Raw genomic sequence first — 21,832 nt, 5'->3', positions numbered from 1 at the left:
TGATATATTTTTCCGGCAGTGAAACAATTGCCTGGAAAAGAATATTTTCCTGGGAAAAATAGAAAAACTCGTTTGTTTTTTCGAAAAAAGTACCTATACAGAAGAATATTTTTGTTAGCGAAACTCTGAATTCTCTCCAGCTTTGAAATGAATAGGGATTTGTTAGATGGAAAACCCCTATGAGTGCTTTAAAATTAAAACCCTTATATTCCTTTTTTTTTTCTTTATTAGTACATCTTCTATTGAAAATTCCTAGTGACTACAAGTCTTGATATACTGTAGCTGATTAATTTTGGTAATCATCTGATGTTATATATCATACAACTGGTGACATGAAAATCTTTTAGGCTTACTGTACAACAATGATATGTTTGAATGTTGTCGGTGTCGTTTTTAAGTTTTTGTGGATCCACTAGTATGAGTGTACAACAATGATACAATCTTTTTAATGAAATAATAAAGTTTCAAATTTCAGGTGGGAACCTATAAATACAATTAATAGTCAATGTACGGACCGACCCAACTGAGATTTTCACTAGCCTGGGGAACCTATACAATTAATTTAGCTATCAATTTATTCAAGGGTGTACCAATATACTAGTCAAGTAAAATAAAACTATAAAGTAGCATAAAAAAGTGAGAGAGTCAGCCGAAAGAAAATTACTAAAAGTATGTAACAACAGTACTAAAACCTAGATCATAGTCACAACACAAACAAAATTACAATGTTTAAAGAAGAGTTGTGGAACCCAAATCGTGATCTCCACACATGTAAAGGTACAAAAAGGTTCATCATTACAACACTCTTTGGAGATAAGGTCATACCAAATAACAAGGCGTGTAAACCCAACAATGTCCCTCTCTATTGTTGCCCAGACTAGCAAGCTTATCTCCTTTGCCCGTGCTCAAATCAAGTGACACAAAACTTTTATTTTCCGCAAGCATAAAGATAACATCTTTCTCAGGATGAAATGCAAAATGCCCGGAGTGCTTAATGCAATGGATACAAAAATCACCGAGAATACCTATGGGAACATTACGTATGGGAACTGAATAAATTGCATCAAGGCTCGGTACTTTAAGGTCCACTCATGTCTAGTGTAGCTCTCAAGAACCCAAATAAAAAAACATTTTCTCGTGGCATATAGACATACAATGTAAGACCCCTCGGGACTGTCCAATTTCAATCAGAGCACGGTTTTCCAGATTTGGCAGGCGGATTACTTCATAGGAACAATTGTTCAGATCAACGCTCAGGATTTCATCTTGAGTTGTTAAGCGATTAACCCTCCCATCAATAAAAGTTCCCTTGCAATACTGGTTGATTCTCACATCAGACACCAACCATTCCATTTGCAATGTTTGCACTTGCCACTCTCAAAAGAGAGAATGTCAATGAAGTTAAGTTAACTTTGTCATTAGACCCGCCTGTGAATTTAATTACGTGAAACAGATGGGACACTTGAGGATCAAAAGCCAATGAAAAAGCTTGATCATGTGGTTTATGGGACCATAAGGTGAATAGAGTCCGGGTTGTCGGGTTATAGGCATGTACATCATATGTGCAGTCAGATTTCTTGGGAAAGGCTTCGACAAGGAGAAGCCCGTTACAGCAATCTAGTATATTCAAACGGTCTTGAAATGAGAAGGTACTGATCATTCCGTCAACCTCCACCTTGTTGATGCTACATGATAACTTCACAAAACCAGCACCATATCCTTGGTTGTAGAAAAAACAGCTCATAGTCGGTTGCAAGTGCTTGTTGAGGCGGGCAGCATCATAGAAGAGGGAGAGCCAGGTTTTGCAGACACTTTTGCAGCAAAAGAATATTTTAAGTGGCAGCCGAGAGAGGATCTCCACCACCAACACATCTGGAAGTTTGTTGAACAATGATGTGTGTAGTTTGTTCCTTTGAATGTTGTTTTCCCTCTTGCACTGAACTGAGGCAGGGTACCTTGGCCCTGCAAAGATACAAAAGATTTTAAAGAAAAAATGTATTAGAATTTATGTTATTGTATAAACCAATTAATAACAGATTCAGTTTGACTCAAATTTGTGTAATTGCAAAACTACCCTTGATCAGATAGACATCAAAATCTGTTAAATTGGACAGTAAGTGATTATTTTAAGAAGAATGGGTATTTTGAAGTTGGCCTGAGAATTCCTTAATTTAGGAAACACAAAAACTCTGCTATTGATTTTTACTCAATTTTAATGCCAATTTTTCTTATTGAGGAAAGACAATCATCCATGTACTTATGCTAATTTATTATAATATATGGCACTCAAAATGCTTCAAAAGCACTAAAAAATGGTTCTAACAGGTACTGGTACCAATTCTGCAAGTACCATACAGTAATAGACCCATCACATTTCTTCTCAATGAAAAAAGATAAAAGGTGTAGCAAACCCTAACCTTCTCTCTTCGTCTGACAAAGCGTGGGGTTGTTCCTGTTCCAGATCCGCTTCGACCGTCAATGCTCAGTGAAAAACATTTAACCTCAGCAATGGATAAGAGGGGATAAACGGTGATGGATGAAAGGAATAGAGCAGGAAACATCGACTATAGTTTGATCATTTAAAGTCCCCATTTGAACCAAGCTTCTTCATGAACAAAAAAAAGTACAAAAAAGTACAAAACCAGTATCAGCACAAGATAACCAAGTTAAATTACAAGTCAAAATTCACTGAACTGCTTGGTTCACAGAATTTTAAATAAAAGACAGAATCTGACACAAGCTAGATCCAACTGTTGCAAGGCATAGATTACAAGCGCTATGTACACAACTAAACACCAACCTACGAAATTTAGTGAGTTGTAAGGGTTGATTTGCAAATTGAGGTACATTTGCAAAAACTAAAAGCGCTGAAAAAAATTGAGGTGGTTGTAGTCCAATATGAAGAGCGAGGAGGCTTTACCTTGAAAAAAGAAGCCATTGGAGGCACAAAGAGAGATTGATTCGGCGAGTCAGGAATGCACTAGGTTTAGAAAAAACGAAAGAGAGCTGCGTTTGAGGTCTTGACAGTTGCTGTCAAGCTTTTCAAAAAAAAAAAAAACAGAGAGAGCGAAAGAGTGAGAGGCAAACAGGAGATAAGCTCGGCCCATATACTCGGCCTTCTTAGGTTTTAAATAGTTTAGGGCCGATTTTGGGCTTTACACGAATTATCAACAGCTCCTTTTGACCCAATTAGTTGTCCAGCTCTTCATTTCATGGTCAGGCCCGGCTCATAACAAAATAAGAAAGGAAAAGAAAAGATAATGTTGTTTGTATACTAATTAGGATAAATTTTACGGGAGGTCACTAAATTTTGCTATTTGTCACAAATTGATCATTCAAATTTGATTTACCTCCCACTAGTTACTAAATTTTATATTTATTCCGATTTAGTTACTCCATCACTTTTTTTATCCAAAAAATTAATGGAATCCAACGTGACACTCAAATAACACACAATTTTTCACTTTTTTTTTAACTTGTGTAACTTTTTTTTTTATAATTAAAGTTAATTTCACCCCACTATTCTAATTTTCTCTGCCATTTATATACTATTTTTCTATTTATTTGCAAGTGAATCTAAAATCTGATGATCTATTATAATCTCACTTTTTTGTGCATATATTGTTTCCCTCCTGGTATTTACTAACCCTTGTGCTATTTTTAAATTCTGTCGTTGTAATGCTTAGAAGCAATATTTGTTGTATAAATTTTTTTCACGTGAATAAATTGAAGAAAGCAAGCTGAATTGCTGCAATTTTATTTCTTTCTTTCTTCTTCTTTTTTTTAAGAAAGACGCCCGTAGGCCAAATCCCAGCATTTACACGACTATTTACCAGCAGTTACAGTGTTCTTCAGAAAATTGAGAAATTGAAGAGTACAACTGTCTAAACTACCCCTTCAGTTTCTGAAATGTGTTATGAAATATATTTATGTAGATGTTTAATATATAACTTCCAATATTAATTCTCATAACTCTTCATGTACTTCACTATTATGGACATTCATATTCTCATGACTCTTCATTTACAATTTATAACCTATAAATAGAGGCATTGTAAACACATATGATAGACAATAGTGAAGAATAAAATTTTGTTATTGCTTTCTCTATCTCTCTTGTTATTTACTTTACTTTTGTTGCAACTTTATCTTAATTTTACAATACGTTATCAGCACGACTTGCTCTGAAGAAGTTGCAAAATAATCATGTAAGTAATTTGTGTGATTAGTTATTATATCTTTCATTAATTTAAATTTTATTTAAGTTTTTGATTATATTTGTTCTAGTTTATAAGAACCATTCCTTGAAGTGAATAATGGAATAATAACTTGAAGTTATTATCGAAACTAAATATTTATCAAGAACCTGAAGTTCATATTATCTGAATATAATAATAAGAGTAACAACCTGAAATTATTATCATAACTAAAAGTTTCTGAAGAACCTGAAGTTCGTATTACCCGAATAAAATAATAAATTGAAGTTATTGTTATAAATGTTTTTCTACGCAGTGGTTTTGACCTCAGTTTCGTCCAGGAACTGTCTGTTTCGTCCTTGGCCAAACACACTATTTTTCTGCACTTTCTGTTTCAACCGGGAACTATCTGTTTTGGCCAGGAACTGTTTCTGTTTAGAACCTAAAGTTTTATTATAAATTTTAGTATAAAAATAATATAATAACCAACAGTTATTATAGGCCACTGGATGAATAATAACCTGAAGTTATTCTCAATTAAAAACCTGAAGTTTTATTAGAAAATTTCATATAAAATCAATATAATAACTAGAAGTTATTATAGGTCATTGGATGAAAATATAACCCGAAGTTATTTCAAATTAAATTCTACAATTGCGCAATCAAGCAATTTAATAACCGGAAATTATTAAATAAATATTTTATTATAATCTGAAGTTATTAATACATTTAAATTTATTTATTTATTCATGCAATTTACGTATTATTTTGTTTATATTTATTTATCTCCCTTTTCATAATCTGAAGTTATGATATTAATAATCTGAAGTTATGGCATTGATAACCTGAAGTTATGACGTTAATAACTTGAAGTTAATTTATATCAACCTTGTAGTACATATGGCAAATCTCACAAAATTTAAATTTATCTCATTTTTTATTTATCATAACTCGAAATTATAGTAGTAATAACCTAACGTTGTAAATACGTATTAATGAAAAATGAGAAAGAAAAATGTCCTAAAGATATTTGTTACAGATGTGGAATGATAAATCATTGGTCGCGTACCTGTTGTACGCCCAAACATTTTGTAGAGCTTTATCAAGTCTCAATTAAAAGGGAGAAAATTTGGAAACTAATTTTATTGAAAATGACCCCAAAAATAAATGTCATATGGATACACAAATTGATGTATTAGATTTCTCGGTCCTAAGTTAATGATTTAAATTACTGAATTTGTTTAATTAACTTTAAACCAGGGTTCTAAATAGCACGCTATAGTGTTTTTTAACCAAAAAAAGCTATAGCGCTATTGACACTATAGTGGCGCTATATCCATATAGCACTATTTTTTAGTCGTTCCATGATAACGCAATAAATGCTAATTAAACATTTACTTTAAAAAAATTATCATATTAAATTTTGTGTTATTGTTAAATAATATTTTTAATTGATTAAATTAATTAACGGATATATTTATTAAAAAAATTGACTTCATATGAATAAATAATTAATTTTTAAATTTGTATGAGAAGTATCTAAATTGTATATATACACGATGGATATATATCTAAATTCTCTTAAAATTTTATTAATTTTCATAAGATGGAATGCAACCTAACATATTGGAGAAAAAATTTCAGGCGGTTGAAACTTGAAAGTTCCAAAAAATCAGGCAACACGGCCAAAACGAGGACAATATTTCTTCCCTTTAACACTGTAAACTGGAAAAGACAAAAATGATTGTTTACATGTCAAATGTCGCCAAGTCATTGACGAGGGTCGAGGGACCTGCGGGTGGGGTCAGGATTTTGGAGTCTTGTTTGATATCTTGTTGGTTTCTGGATTTTGGGGCCATATGATGTTTAAGTGGTTCGGGGTTTGTTTGGAAATTTGAGTTTGGGACCTACAAGTCAGTTGCACGTGAGGGAATGGTCGCATAGTGGTAGTATGCGAATCCTTGGTTTGGTCCGGTAATCAAGGCCTGACATCCGTTCGGCCGTTCTGCTTTTATGTTATCTCGTTTCCCGTTTCAATCCTCTCCGGTATTTCTTCATATCTGGTATGAAAATGGGAAAGCTTTAGCAGCATTTATAATTATAGGCATGTTCGCCAATCGGAATTTATATGAAACTTAGAACATGAGAATTTTTTTGATAAAAAATGACAATATCAACTTGTCAATTTTATAGAAAATTTTAATTTATAGGTGTTTGACAAGTATTAAAGTATATGATTTGAAATATTCGTTTATTTTCTTTTTACAATTAAGTTGCTGTGGAAGATTTTATATTAACATCAAACTTTGTACTGTTTAATTCTAATTTGTTCGATTAATTTTATTCTTTTGTTTTATTAGTTTTGTTCAATTTTATTAACTGCATATTCAATTCAACAACAAATTGCATTTATTTACCTAAATTTTAATTGAAAAGAAAAATTAATTAAAATACCTAAAAGTACAGAGAATACAAAATAAACTTTTTATTCATAAATTAAAAACGCAATTAAATTCAAGTAATTTGATGTTTAATTTTGAATAGGTGAAACCAAAGCTAAAGTTCAAACATTGCAAATGCTAAAGTTTCGAATAGATGCAACATATTCAATTTAAGTATATGTATATAGTGTTAAATTCAATTAATACAGAAAGGGAGAAGCTGCAAGATTAGTTTGGGAAAAAAGTGGCCTGAAACAATTTTAAAAGTTCCTACAAAATCCCGATTCTTTTAGTTAGAATTTTAAAATAAAAAAAAAATCAGAGTTGATAACAAAAGTTCCAATTTTAACAGTGTATTGTCTGTATACCCTCTAAGGATGGCACACAGACAAGGTCTGCGTATGCATTATGTGCGTATCACTCGTAGTTGATGCACATATTATGTATGCATGGACATAGGTTTTTTTTATTTTTGAAAAAAAATATCAAATATTGGTCCTAAATTTTATATTGTTAGCTATTGCCAAATTAATTTCCTTTAAATTAGTTGTTTCTGTTTGAAATAAAAGAAAAATATATAACCATCGAGTTATCAAAAACTTTAACGAAAGTTTTGAAGCACTAAACATTTTTTTTTTTTTTTGCACTGAAAATTAGTCATAAGACGGCACGAATATTACACACATATATTTTGTAACCTGGTTAATATTGATAACAATACATTAATGTATCATTGTAAAAACCATTAACACATTGTGTTTAAAAAAATATATAATCTGAAACACAAATATTATCTGCGCATCTCATAGGACGACACAAAGACAATGAAACGTATGTATTATATGCACATCTCATAAGACGGCACGAAGACAAATAATTTTTTCCAATGAAAAATTACGTCTATTTAAAGTTCTAAAAAGACGTGTCGACGTATTTTTACAAAAACAATAATAACACATATATATTTTATAACCTGATTAATCCCGTTAATAGGGCATCTCCTAGGACACATGTATTGTAAAAATCATTAACACATTGTGTTTAAGAAAATAAAATCTGAAACGCAAGTATTATCAGCAGGTCCTAGAACAGTACAAAGACAATACCTATATGATCTTTTTTTTTTTTTTAGAATTGTCTGTAGGTCCCATACACTCACACATTTTTCTGCCTTTAACAAGGATCAAACTCACTTCTCTCTTGAAAGAGTGGAGTGTCTTACCAAGCTGCTATAAGTAGCAATGACAATACCTATATGATTTTGCATAGAGTTGTCTGTATGCCATCTTTATGAATTGTGCAGAAAATATCTCTGTGTCTCTAACAGTGGAATTTTCTCCAATATACTGTTTAACTCTAAGATTTTATTATTTTGAAATGCCAATAAAAAAATCGGCACAAAATCATGAGTATTTCATGAAAAATAAAACATTTGAATAATAGGAATGAGAATTTAATGAAATGCCGAACATAAGTATTCAAAAAGTTGATTTTTAAAAAGAAATTCCATGGGAAAGAGGTGCGCCGAACAGGACGTTAGTGAATCAGTCAATGTAAGTGTAAAGTGTCGGCAGGTCCTTCAACGGTCTCCGTTTAAAACAGGACATGTCCATTTAAAATTCTGTCGGTGTATGTATTACATACATAATATCGTATTTTAGTTTGTCAGCATCAACACGTGAAATTACAAATCTGGGACAGCATTATTTATTGTTTTATGATGTTTGAATTGAATGTTTTATTTGTGGGAATAGAACAACAAGTGCCATAAAATGTGGCGAGAAATATTAGCGGTCCATGATGCACGTGCCTGTCTGCTATATTTCCACCAATATAGCCTAACTAATCAGTAACTAGGTATAGGGGTGTCAACGGATACGATCGGATGAAGATATTTTCATATCTGTATCTGTTATGATAACGAAAAAAAAAATTTATCCTTACACGTATTTTCGAATACGGTACAAATCGGGTAAATGGATAAAAAAAGTATCATTGACATTTTAATTTGTGTTTTCAATAAAATATTTTTTAAAATAAGAAAAAAATAATAATGATATAATTATTTTGTAAATAAAAATTTAATAAAATACAAAAACTTTATTATACCATGTATCATCTTTATACAGATATATATCTATATATATAATTTTATTTTTAAAAATTATCTTATACGAAAACGGGTAAGATAACGAAAAAAAAATTCATTACCTTTACTCGTGCCTAATTGGCTAACAGAAAAAAGAATCTTACCCTTATTCGTGTTTTTAAATACAATACGGGTCAGATAAACGGATAAAAGAGTGCCATTGACACCCTTAACTAGGTATGGAGACAATTTTTGTAAAATTAATTCCAGGCTGGATGAGACTGAGATGCGCAGCCCCAAAATAGACAAGAGATAGGACATCATTATATATTTATTAGTCATTAACATTAATTTGGTTATTGTCTTTTTATTTTAGCCCAAACCATAATATTATTGAAATTTTGAACTTTTATATTGATATATAGAATACAACTATGGTGTTATTAAGCTCACCAATGTCATAGTAAACTTAACTTTAAAACTTATCGGAATGAATTGGGCAGCCTCTGCCTTTGATCTAAAAAAAAAACTAATCATAATGAATTAACAATGAGTCGGAAGAACTGACTTTCTACCTATTTAAAATTTAAAACAAAAAGTAAAATAATTCATTAAAAAAATGGTCTCGAAATAGATTTTTTATGATTTTCATATAAAAGTCATATTTAATTATTCGGATCAACTTTGAACTTATAAACAGATATATTAATTCATAACATGAGTCGGCTCCAGAATATACACATTAGCAGCCTCACTCCATGATTAGAAGTAATTTGCTATTTCTGTACTCTTGAGCAAGTAATCCAGAAAAATTATAAGGAACCAGGAGTAAAAACAATTTGGCCAAAAAACTTGTTATTCTACTGGTAAAATTACAAACGGATAATGATAATATATACTATCATGTATCTTGCTCTGTATCTAAAAACAAGTACATGTATATACCTTTTCTTAAGTGCTACAAGTTTTAACATTTACCCTCAACTAAAAAGAACAGAACATTTGCCAGATCTTGTAAAACACAAAAACAATAAACAATAAACAAAGAAAATCTCTACTATTGTACATATTTAGTTTAAATTTTTGAATTCACTGAATTGAGATATTTCAAGGTCTTCTTCAGTGTGGGTCTAAACCTCTTCATGTTCAACCTCACATTTTGCTTGTCAAGAAAAATCTTTTTCATTGGGTTCCATCCTTGTCGCCGTATGGACTCCGGGTTGGTGAAAACTGTGTGATTTCTCGGGTACTCATCGATCAGTGTGCTCTCTTCCGGTGCAATGTCATACTGGATGTACTTCAACTTCATATTCCCAACTGGCCTCTTGAAATAATTTCCTGCATTTTATTTTTTTACTTTAGATCATTGTAATCTGACATCCTATTTTTCCATGGATATAGAAAAAATGTGATAAAATCTCATGATAAGATGAAGAACTAGACGCAATTATAGTTCTACATGCAAGAATTGTTGGATCAAATGAAATAGAGAACATACCGGCAACCCAATCGAGACCGCCCCAAGGGAGGATTTGAATAAACACTGCATTGATAGGCAGGAACACCATGTTAGTTAGTCCGGCACCATGCACACCCATTATAGCATCGCACGAATTAACAATGACGGAAAATCGCGCCAAATCATCAGTCGTCTCTGTTGCTACCACATCAAACCCTAGCTTCTCTGTCTCACGAACGATTTCATCTAGGTTCATAAACCGCCTTGTTTTTGCTCGAGCGACAATCAACAATCTCGGTTTTCTTCCCAATTTTTTTTGTACAGGAATTTCTACAACATCCCTCGTGAGCCCATAAGTTGTGCGCATGAATCTTGTAAAATCAACTAGCGTGTACCTCTCGGGAATTCTCTCGGGATCAATACCAAAATCATCGTGACTTGTGAGGCCGATATATGCTTTTTTGTAGCAACGGACTTGATCATCGGAATCAAAGTCGATAATATCATATTTCGTAAGGTTCTTGAATATTGGAAGGTACTTCATAATCAAATAAATTTTTATATCAGTCACGAGAAATTCAACTTCTCCTTGAAACCTTCGAGCAGTTGTAAATATAGGGACCAGCACATCAGTAAAGTCATGGAAGTAATTCCCGGTATACCTGAAATTAGTAACACAACCAATTAATATATAGCATGCAAGGTCTAACAAATTGAGCACGGTTCAAATGCCTTGTGTCTTTTCATGCCTCAATCATGCCTCACATTCTTATCTCCGTTTTCAAAATCTATGCAGTCGATTCAAACTGCTCAATGTGATCTTTATATTAAAATGTGTTTGCTGACCAAATTTTATATTTTTTGAAACTTTTTACTATCTTTTTAGATAGGTACAACATCACTGCTTTTCAGAACATTTTAGACCTTCCAAAAATAGTGATTTTGTATTTATCTAAAAATATAGAAATAAATTTCCAAAAATTGGTCTCCAAGCACCTTTTAATATGTAGATCATTTTGAGCAGTTCGGATTGACCGTTTGAACTTTGAAAATGGAGATAAAAAAATGACGTAAGATTGATGCACGAAAGACATGGAGCATTTGAACCCTACTAACAAATTACAGTAAAATATGTAACACTACTTAATTAGGTTTAACTGTACCCACGATCAGAGAACACGATTGCCGGCACATCTCTATGTTGTGTGCAAGGCGGGGCAACATCCGGACTGTCCATTGGTTTCACTGTGACTATTCCTACGTGGGCCATTGCCGCTGGATCCTCTTTCCTCGGGTACGGCTTGATCTGCCAGACTTTCCTCTCATAATCCGGACCATCGTCATATTCTAGCGACGGGACCCACATTACGGTGGCATCTTTGCCTATAATTCTCACATCTCCTTCAATTTCACACTTGTCAATTCTCCTCTGGGAGAGGTCACATAAAGGCACTTGTTTCTTCATCTCTTTCTTTGGTTCCTTCTCTATAGTCAAATCTTGAAGAATTTGTTCCTTCTCTATAGTCGAATCTTGAAGAATTTAGAAAAGAAAAAATAAATAAAAGGTTAAAATTTAAGTAGAGAATATAAACAAAACTGAATCTACACAAATGCTGACATTAAGCACATGATTTGTTTCAGTTTATATTGGACCCACATCCCATCTTGTGATGTCGCCAAGGTCAAGGTACAGCAGTTTCACATTTAATATCAGACTTAATGACATGCTTTTGCCATTTGGTCCTTTCACATTTTACTAATTATCACCTCATGAAATTGAAAAAGGAAATCTGTCATTTCTTATTAACATTTGAACTTGGAGATTTACTGGGTCACATTTCAGGGCAAAACATTTTCTATGGTCCCAACAAAAAGTAACTACGGAATTGAATTATTATGAGAATTAATTACTATTTTTAAATAATAAAAAGTTATAAAGCATAAGGGAACTCTACTTGGTTGGTTTGAATCAATTGAAGGTAGCATTGCTTCAGAATCAAAAATGTTGGTTGAACTTTTATTAGAAGCAGTATCAGTTCCAGTTTCACATAGCTCGGATCCCTTTACACATGTTTTAGTAATCTCCTTGGTTTCCTCCAAAACACTACCATCTAAAAAAGCAAAGTAAAACATGAATTAAAACCAACAATTAGTCTTACCTATTTTTGAAAATTGATATTTCCAAAAGTTTTGAACCAATGATAGTGAAATCAGGGGTGGTCCGATGGGGGCATCATACCAAATTCAGTCTGATACCTGGTCGGAGCTGTCTGATATGCACCAACATTCGTGTGGATCAGACGGCTCCAACCAGACATCAGACTGAATTTGGTCTAATGCCCATCGTACCACCCCCATCCAATTGATAGTACCTTTGGGTGGAAAGTTAGTTTATGAAAATAAAGACCTTAAAATGACAATTTTGGTAGCAGAATTGAAACAAGAAAATTTATAGGAATTTGCTATTTACAGTAGCTTTGAAATCGTCTAAAGAAGACATTAGTAGAGAATAAACATAACAATTAACAATTGCTACAGTTGATTTTACACTTCTTTTCCCTTTTGCTTTTTAAACTTTATTTCACTGTCCCCAGCTTTATATTGTTTTAGATAATTCAACTGGTGCTTCCATGTTTGTCTTATTTCTCAACTTTGAAGTATTTATGCCTTTCTAATTTTTTGAAAAATGTTTTAAAACCAGAAAAGATAGAGAAAGAAGCCGAATTTATTACCTAATTCTTGAACTGCACTCTCTGCAGACTCTTCACTGGTCAAAGGTAATTTGGAAGTGGAAGAATTGTTTGAATTTATTGAACTAATATTGCTACCTACACCTAGTTTTGGTGCATTCTGGGGCTCCTTGTCCACATCTGAAAGCAAAAAAAAAAAAAAATTGGAATATGTATAAAAAGCAACACCTTTATAAAGTAGTTGTTTATCCTCTCTCTATATTGAAAAAACAATGGAAGTAAGGAGAAACAAAAGCAGTAAAGAAAATATTATACTTGGGTTTACCTATTTTTGAGGTAGCTTTTGAAAAGCTCACGTTTTCAGATGCACCGCCATCTAAAAACCCATAAAACGGGACATGTTTAGAAATACAAAACATTTTTTTAATTTTGTTCTGTAATATGCAATTTTTTTGGGTTTCATGCGTACCTGGTTGCTCTGAGCTCACCATATTTTGTGCTATATCACTGCTAGGAGTAGCAACATTTTCTATTGGAGGAGAATCCACTGAGAGGAAAAATAAAAAATAAAACAGAGAGAGAATAAGAAAACATGAACTTGAAGGAAAATTGGAAAGATTGCATGAAATTTCACCAAATCAGAAATATAACCCATGCAAAACAAATAAACAAACACAATGTTCCAAAATTTGTAGCAAATCCTTGATGAAAAGAAGAAATTATGGGGAACTGACCTACTACAAAGAAATGTAAAGAATCAAACTTGGCCATGGAGAAATATGCAAATGTGACGAGAAAGCATCCAAGCAACAAACCGAGAGCAAAATTTCTTGGTTCGATCCGGCGCATGCCTTTCAGGAGAGTAAACTCTTGACCCATTGTTTTGGTTTTTACATTGGACTCCATCTCTCTTATTCTTGAAGTGTTATGAGAGAGAGAAAGGACAATGGAGGAGGTATTATTGAGAGAAAGACCAGTTAATACAGGAGTGAGCAATAGCCAAATAGTTAGTCTTTGTTGGGTTGCAACTGGGAACAAACACTGACCACAGCGCAACAACACAACACAAGAGGGGGAGATGGGGTTGGGCCGTTGGGGCCTCGAGGGTGGCCAAACCGCAAAAGAATCTCTGCAATTTATGTAATTGTGTCCAGATAGAATGTCAGTCAAGGTATTAAGTGAAGGGCAGGGCAAACAGTTGTAGTAGGTCTCATCATTTATTTTCGTAATAAATGCAACTTTGGTGATTGATGACTTGGTGTACTTTCAATGGAAAACAATTGTAGCATTTTTTTTATATAACATTTTATCGGTTAACTTACTATAATAATTTATTTTATTTAAAGTGTCAACTAAAACGTAAACCGCTGCTATGGAGAAAAGGAAAATAAAAAGGAAATGATTGGAGAGTGCTTCATGTTGTTAGTCTTAATAAATAAGCAAAAGTCTCCAAAAAAGGAAAGTAAATTGATTCTGGCTATACTGCCTAGTAAAACATTTTAGGGGTGCAATTGATTGTAGGCATAAGAAATTAGGTGATGTTAGTGCGCTTTAGTTTCCTCATTTTGCTGCTTAAAATGGTCACATTGAATGAAGGAAGCTCGAAAGGGATCCCACTCATGTTTCATTAATAGTTGTAAATAAATGCTTGTCATTTTTTTTTTTTTTGGTTACTTCAAATAAAGTGAGAATTTTACAAAGGGCCTCATAACTCAAAAAAAAAAAAAAATGTGTTAACAAAATTTCAAAGATTTGTCCCTCGCATAGTCGCATGTCCATGTCCCCATTAATAATTTTTACATAAGTGTGTACACGTAAAATGTCGCATGTTGAAACGTAAATTGTCCGATCTCTAGAATTATATGAATAGATATTTATGTTCGAATTGTCCTTTTGTATTAAATTTGAATCATCTAATAGTTAAACCTGTACATTCATGTCCAAACTTGAAACTATTCTGTATTCAATTTAAAATTTCCAGTTTATTTTTCCCAATAATGAAACGGTAATTATATCTGCATAGTCGTGTAATTATTTCATTGTTCAGTGTTTAAACTAGAATAGTCTGGTATTATGTTTGAATTATTTTTGTTCAAATTTGGACTTGTTCAGCAATAAAAGTAGGATTAAGTTCAGTTGATTTAATTAGATAAACACTAGTGAGGTTTAATTTAGGGATATAGTCTTCTTAAGACTCAGACAGGAATTAAAAGGAGACAAACGAAAGGGCTTTTAATTATTGCTAAGAAATCAGTATTCGGAAGGATTAAGCGACTAAAGAATTTAAAGGAGGTAAGTTTGAAAAGGTTTAATTCTCCCTTGCCGAACAGTCAGGATAATGTTTAAAATTACATAAGATAAGTATGTAGAATTCTTGATTAGTATTGTTGTGTTTATACAATTTGTGGTCGTATATGTGCAAAAATCTAGATAATACTTACATATATTGAGCATTAATAACAAATGTATAAAAAATGAGGATTAAATAGTGGGATTAGAACAAAAGATTTTCTCATATAAAATAGTGTTGATATGCCTAATTCGGATCGAAGTCCATGTTATACAAGCATGCCAAATTGTCAAGTATATCTGTTTGGGATCACATTTGAAGAATGAGCTCCCTTGGTCCATTTTTTTTCTATGTGGACCTTGACATTCTATATCATATTAAATAATAATCCTATCAAGGTATACTACTCAATAATATCTTTATGATTTTTATCCTAACTGAACATACCGTACCAAATCATCTCTCTCTCTCATTCCAATTATTTAACATCTGCTAAATTAATTGAACCAAGTCAATTATTAACTATAGATCAAATTTTAAGTGGGATTTATATTTAGTTATAGTTCTTAATACTTCTAAATATTTTTACTATAAGGTATGGTGAAGAAAATTAGTCACGCCGTTACAAATTTTGTCACGGTGCATAACGACTATGACACGTTAAGTATATCGGTCGCGTGATATAACTCACATGTTAATTTGTTCGGCGTGTCTCCCTTAGCTTAAAAATGACACAACACGTCATTCCACACGAGCTAATTTGATCACGTCATTTAACATAACCAGTTTTCCAACATTTTTTCCTTATTTAATTTATTTTTGTAATTTCTTTGTATTTTGTATTATTTTTCTGTTTTTTTCAATTAAATAATTTGAATATAAAAAGGATAGTTAAATGTATTAGTTGAATCATCTTCAATCATATTATGTATGATCACATCAAGTAAAAACATATTTTTTTTTAGAAACAATGAAAATATATATATATATAATAAAATCACGACATATTAGTCATGTTATATTTTTCATTCATTAAATCGGTCTCGTTTTGAATTTAATAAATGGGAAAAATAATTTTGTAACGGTATTTCTAGGAGAGAAAATGTAAATCATTTATTAGTTTGGTTGAAATGTTGAAGTACAATCAGTTACTAGTTCATTTATGACTTTGATCGGAACCAAAATTGACAACTAAATTGTTGGTTGCAATTAATCAGAGGTCTCCGTTTCAGGAGTTATTATAGCTCTATTTTACATGTTTATGTTAGTAGGCTGAAATATTCACAATGATTATTTTAACAATTTTAACAGTAAAATCTTACAAAATTCGAATAAAATATTTTATGAAGAAATCTGGAAATCTAGTCCTCAGATTATATTAATATGGACACCAAGGTGTTAAAGAGTGCACACATAGAAATCTCGAAAAAAAATTAAAAAATAAAATGAAAAGTTAATTTATGAGTACGTTATTGGACATATAAATGACATAACAACCAAATGTCATGCAACTTGAGTATTATTTTTATTGAATTATGAACTGTTAATTACGAACCGATGAAGATTTTCAAGTCACCTGATTTACGGATTGCTGAAATTTTAAGTCATATAACATTACTTGTACACCTCAAAATAAAATAGTAAAAAAATAATAATAAAAACATCAAACAACGAGCCAATTTTATATATTGAAAAAAATAAAAAGGTCTCTTGTAAAAAAAAAAATAATAATAAGGTCAACAATCTATCCCACATATAAAGACAACAATCTCATGAAATAGAGAATCAACTCCCGATAAAATAAAGAAGGGGCTAAATTCCAAAGTATAGGAGTTTGATTGCAAAAAGGGTCCAAGCAAATATCCTTTTATATTTTGTTTCACAATTACATTATTGTTTGGTAAATATTCTACCTATTTTACACAGTTTTTATATTCCAAGCCTTTCCAAGAGCCACAAATCATTGAAATGCTTAATCATCACTTTCAAAAGAGTAATGATCCTCTTCCATGGGGGACGCGTCATGTACGTGTGGATTCGTGCCATAGATTTGTAGAAGGGCTTTTGAGAATTGAGATAGTTTGCACTGATCTCAAAACAAATGAACGGACTGGATCTATGTACATTTTTCTATGCGGGACAAGATCTCAACTCCCTTTTTCCTATATAATATATTTCCTTACATGTAACAATCCTTTACTTTTAAGAACCTAAAAAAAAAAAAAATTGATAGATGAAATGGAACTTTTAGAACTTCTGATGGCTGTTACACAAATTTACAAGGGAACTTGGAAATTTTGAGAGGTGGGGTCCTTTTCTCATGTTCAAAGCTAAAGTTTGAATTTTCAAGAACAAAAAGGGAAAAAAAATATGGGACCATTAGTAGTATATTTTTTTTTGTTTTTTTATGCACATTTAATAGGGATTGAAATGCACAAGGAAGTGACAAAAGGGGTGCAACGTGTAAATCTATTATCGGGCCATATATTAGTCAAACAAATCGTACATTATTCAACTTATGTTGATTTTGGGCCCAACTATTCCAAAAAAATTCACATGTAAATAGTGCAAAATTTTTATTATATGCACAAATTTTTTTTTTTTTAGATCATTGTAGTAGAAAATGAAAACTATAAAATTAAATAATAAATGAAAAATCTGATATGTTATGTTTTTGTATTGCTATCAAAATATATCCCTCCTGCATTTTTTTTAAACAGTCGAATCATTATACACAAGTTAAACAAGAGTAGTTATAAAAATAACAACAAATCAAAAAATGACAATATTATTTTTTTTGACTAATATATGGCCCGATAATTTAATATCTTATTTAAATAAAAATTTAGTTTCTGAAGTTATTTGAGAACGATGATTTAATATCTTATGTAATACAAAAATGAAGTAAATATAGCACTTATAAGGACATCAAACAAATATAATGAGTTTGCCGTTGTCTGTCACACAAATGTATCATTTTGAAATTTTGAATCCTAACAACAATCCAAGAAAACAAACTTTTAGTTTATTATTAAAATGTAGACATTTGAGAAAATATTTCACACAAATCATTCTGAGTCGCTGGATCCAGCAAAGAACCATCTCATTTAAATCATGCAAAACTGCGTACATATTGTTGCAATATTGAGCGTTCACCAGTCTTCCGCAGAACTATTGGAAAGTCCTGGACCGTCAGATCTTTTTGAAGTTAGTGTCTTAGTGATGATACGATGGTGCATATATGACGATAAAAGTCCATTTAATTGGAAAGTATTTTTGATTCTACAAAATCACCCAACCTTTTCTCTTTGTTACCGTAACAAACTCTCTGAAGTCTGAAACAAAAATCTAATTCTAATTAATTATATAATCATACCAAACAGTCCCAATTGCCAAAAGACAAGAAGGCATTTTTGGCATTAGTCTTTTGGTTGCTTCCAGACTTGTATAAAGTAAAAAACGACAACATGGAATTACAGTTATTAAAAGGGAGATTGGAAAAGCTTAACGCTTGTGACAAATGACATGTGATTAGTCAAGTATCAACTATAAAATAAACACGTTGTCTTATTAGTGTAATTACAAAATCGAATAATATCTACTTGACATAATTTATGCATTCATTTATCATTCAAAATGAATAGGGAATTTAATTATGACTTATAAAATAGATACTAAGTGCACACATCACGTATAGCTTTATTTTGCACAAGTTCAGATTTGAAAAATTACGTGTCTGATTTCTTTGAACATGAAAAATTAAACTTTGTTGTTTACACATCTGTCCTTTCTCCTACAATATGTGCTTTTTTAAAACTGTAAGAATATGTTATTGCTTATTCAAACTGTCCGACTAAACTCAAATGGTCTAAATTAATATTAATCAATTCTGGATATATTATTTTTTTAATTGAGGGTTGTTGATTATTGTTCGTGAAAAAACACTTAGGTCTCATCAATACATGGTTCATTCATTTTTAGTTAGAATCTGTGCAGAGTTCACTCTTCACAAATATGCATAATTCACCGTATGTATATATGTATCACTGTTTCATGATTAAATGGATTGACGAGAGAAACGCTAGCTAACATATAATCAAAGATGGATACTTGATAACCAATGCTCAAAAGACGCATAGAATGTTGCCACAAAAGAACCTGACTATAGATGGTGATTGGGGATTTAGATAATTAATTAATTAGTTGGTGGGATGTCAAAGCCTCAAATTATATCCTTCGCTTGAAGGGTTTTTTTTTTTTTCTTTTGTCGCAATCTGCCGAACATTTTAGGTAATTCATAAACTGATATAAATTTTGAATTTTGTTAGTCATCTGATCTGACAACTTAATTCTTAAAAAACAAGCTAATGGAAATATTCTCCATTAGTTCCTCTCTTACTGAGTTTTCTGATTTTTTTTTTTTAATGGTTCTCCTAATCAACTTAATCACCTAGAATTCTAGGAAGATTCACAATTGAAATTAAAACTGCTTTAACTGAAAAATTCTTAAACTCAATTCTAGCTTACGGAGAACTCTTAATTAGAGGTGCTACTTTTACCCGATTACCCGGATCCGATCCGGAACCAAACCGGATTCGACCCGGATTCAATTAATTTGAATAGGGTATGGTTTAAAAATATAACCGGTTAAATTATGGGTACGGTTACAAAATTAATAATTTAATATCTGATCCGGATCCGGACCGGAACCGATACTGTAATAGGTAGGATATGGGTTACATTTAATTATCCGACCCATAACCGAACCCAACCTGATACTCATATAAATACCCGATAAAACATATATTAATAACTATTAATATATAAAAATACAACTTTGCATATTAATTTTTGCATAAGCCGTGGTGAGCTCAGTACTTATGTGAGAAAATATAATGCAGTCACATATTTGCTATGTTTATACACACAGATGGATGCCAAATTTATTCTTTTTCATAACAGCTGCATTAATTTTTTTAAATAAAATTTATTGCTATGAATACATCATTCAATATTTGTCTTAGTGTCCTCTGCATAATAATAAAAATTTATTGCTCTCATTGACAGGGGCGGATCTACTGTAGCACGGGGGGGGGGGGGGGGTCAGTCGCCCCCCCCCCCCCCCGCGGATTTCGAGTTTTAGTGGTGATTTATTGGTATCGATCGACTCTGCCCCTCCCTGGAAATTTTTTTGCCCCTCGTTGGGTGTTTGAGTTGTAATTCGGATTAAATTTAGTGTTAAAATCAAAATAAATTTCTTGAATTATGATTGGTAATATTAATTATAAGTTATAGGATCAAAAATTATAAGTTACGGTGTTGAAAAAATAAGTCAAAATATTATTTTTTTATCGAGTACTCAATTAGTTAATGGGTTTAAATCCGATAAGCTATTTAAATTCGATTCAACATTTTTTTGCCCCTCCTTGGCGAAAATCCTGGGTCCGCCCCTGCTCATTGATATGTTCTTTCTACAAATTATTAGTATTTCATTCATAGATTTTTTGAACCATAGAAAATGAAATCTTCATATCTAATATTTTACTTTCTAAAAACGATATCTCTTCTTCAACCATAGAGTTATTATTTTTATTGTGTTATGTAGCATGATATATTTTATTATTTATGAACAAGATCAATAATATAATTTTTATTTTGTAGTATTTTTTAATTTATATTATAATGATTTATGATATGAAATGTTTAAGAAATTATTATATTTAAATGTAAATGATTTTTCAAATGCTTTGGAGTTGTGACATATATCCGCTCTGGATCCGGAACCGTCCCGTATTTGAACCGGACCCGATAACCTACAAACAAGTTATGGGTATCTATCTACCCGGAACCAAAAGACTAGACCCGAAATATTTTCGGATAGATAGGTATCTGGATCCGGACCCGACCCGATTTGAAACAAATAAGTATATGGATCAAAATTCGGACCCGAACACTTTTAAGATACGGATTCAAATATAATAGTATCCGGACCCGACCCGACCTGATAGCACCTCTGCTCTTAATATGTGAAAGAAACCTTTTTGTTTTCGTAATTCATTTTGATTGGGTGTTTTTGTACCGGATCTTGATTGTGAAAGCAAAATGAAACGAGTGATGGTACAAGAAAGTCTTGTGCATTGGGACCAAGCCCCAAATGAAATCCGCATTGAGCCAATGATGTTGACTCAGGAACGAATTTAAACGGTTAGATGTGTTTTAAATAATCTCAAGCATGCATATAAATTGTATGAATTTGACCTTTATTTTGATAGCCATTAGGAGAGAGAGCGACATTTTTATTTTTATCCGTTTTTTAAAATATTTTAATAAAAATAATCAGAGTTCTGAAATTTTTTAAAAATACTCAAACTATGGAAAAAAATTCACGGTCCCGAATTTTAATTCCGAACCGTGAAAAAAATTCACGATTTGAAATTTAAATTCGGAACCGTAAAAAAAATTCACTGTCCGGAATTTAAATTCGGAACCGTGGAAAAAATCCACGTCCCGGGCCTATATAAATGGGTCACCTGCGGTTTCTCTCTCAAAATTCATTTGCTCAAAATCCAACTCTCTCTTCTCCCATCCGAATTTTCTTCAAAATTTCTCCTCTATTCACCATATTTGCAAGTAAGTCCCTATATTTTTTTTAAATTTCATTTGTAGT

At 31.9% G+C, this 21,832-nt stretch overlaps 1 protein-coding gene across 2 annotated transcripts; it reads right to left on the bottom strand.

Annotated features, from left to right (window-relative positions):
- Positions 1-9,559: 9,559 nt before the first annotated feature.
- Positions 9,560-13,928, bottom strand: LOC144568473 (beta-1,2-xylosyltransferase XYXT1-like). 2 transcript variants are annotated; one of them, XM_078318834.1, is made up of 8 exons: positions 13,610-13,928; positions 13,345-13,422; positions 13,201-13,251; positions 12,918-13,055; positions 12,141-12,296; positions 11,349-11,682; positions 10,225-10,847; positions 9,560-10,064 (listed from the first exon to the last, which is right to left on the bottom strand). In XM_078318834.1, exons 1-8 carry the CDS (start codon positions 13,779-13,781, stop codon positions 9,802-9,804), a joined length of 1,815 nt encoding a protein of 604 aa, XP_078174960.1. In that variant the 5' UTR covers positions 13,782-13,928; the 3' UTR covers positions 9,560-9,801. The 2 variants fall into 2 exon arrangements, with proteins under 2 accessions (XP_078174960.1, XP_078174959.1); XM_078318833.1 differs by having other exon boundaries at positions 11,349-11,715; positions 13,610-13,857.
- Between the last annotated feature and the right edge of the window lie 7,904 nt (positions 13,929-21,832).

Source organism: Carex rostrata, chromosome 17 (assembly GCF_964058835.1).
Source record: "Carex rostrata chromosome 17, lpCarRost1.2, whole genome shotgun sequence".
NCBI classification, from domain to species: Eukaryota; Viridiplantae; Streptophyta; class Magnoliopsida; order Poales; family Cyperaceae; genus Carex; species Carex rostrata.
This window is presented reverse-complemented; position numbering and strand designations above follow the sequence as displayed.

Excerpts from the sequence above, each read along its gene's own strand:
- LOC144568473 (XM_078318833.1), bottom strand. The coding sequence starts at position 13,781 with ATGGAGTCCAATGTAAAAACCAAAACAATGGGTCAAGAGTTTACTCTC. Across the intron at positions 13,056-13,200 it reads AAAAGCTACCTCAAAAATAG|ATGTGGACAAGGAGCCCCAG; the intron begins GTAAACCCAAGT and ends TTTTGCTTTCAG. Across the intron at positions 10,848-11,348 it reads ATCGTGTTCTCTGATCGTGG|GTATACCGGGAATTACTTCC; the intron begins GTACAGTTAAAC and ends TACTAATTTCAG.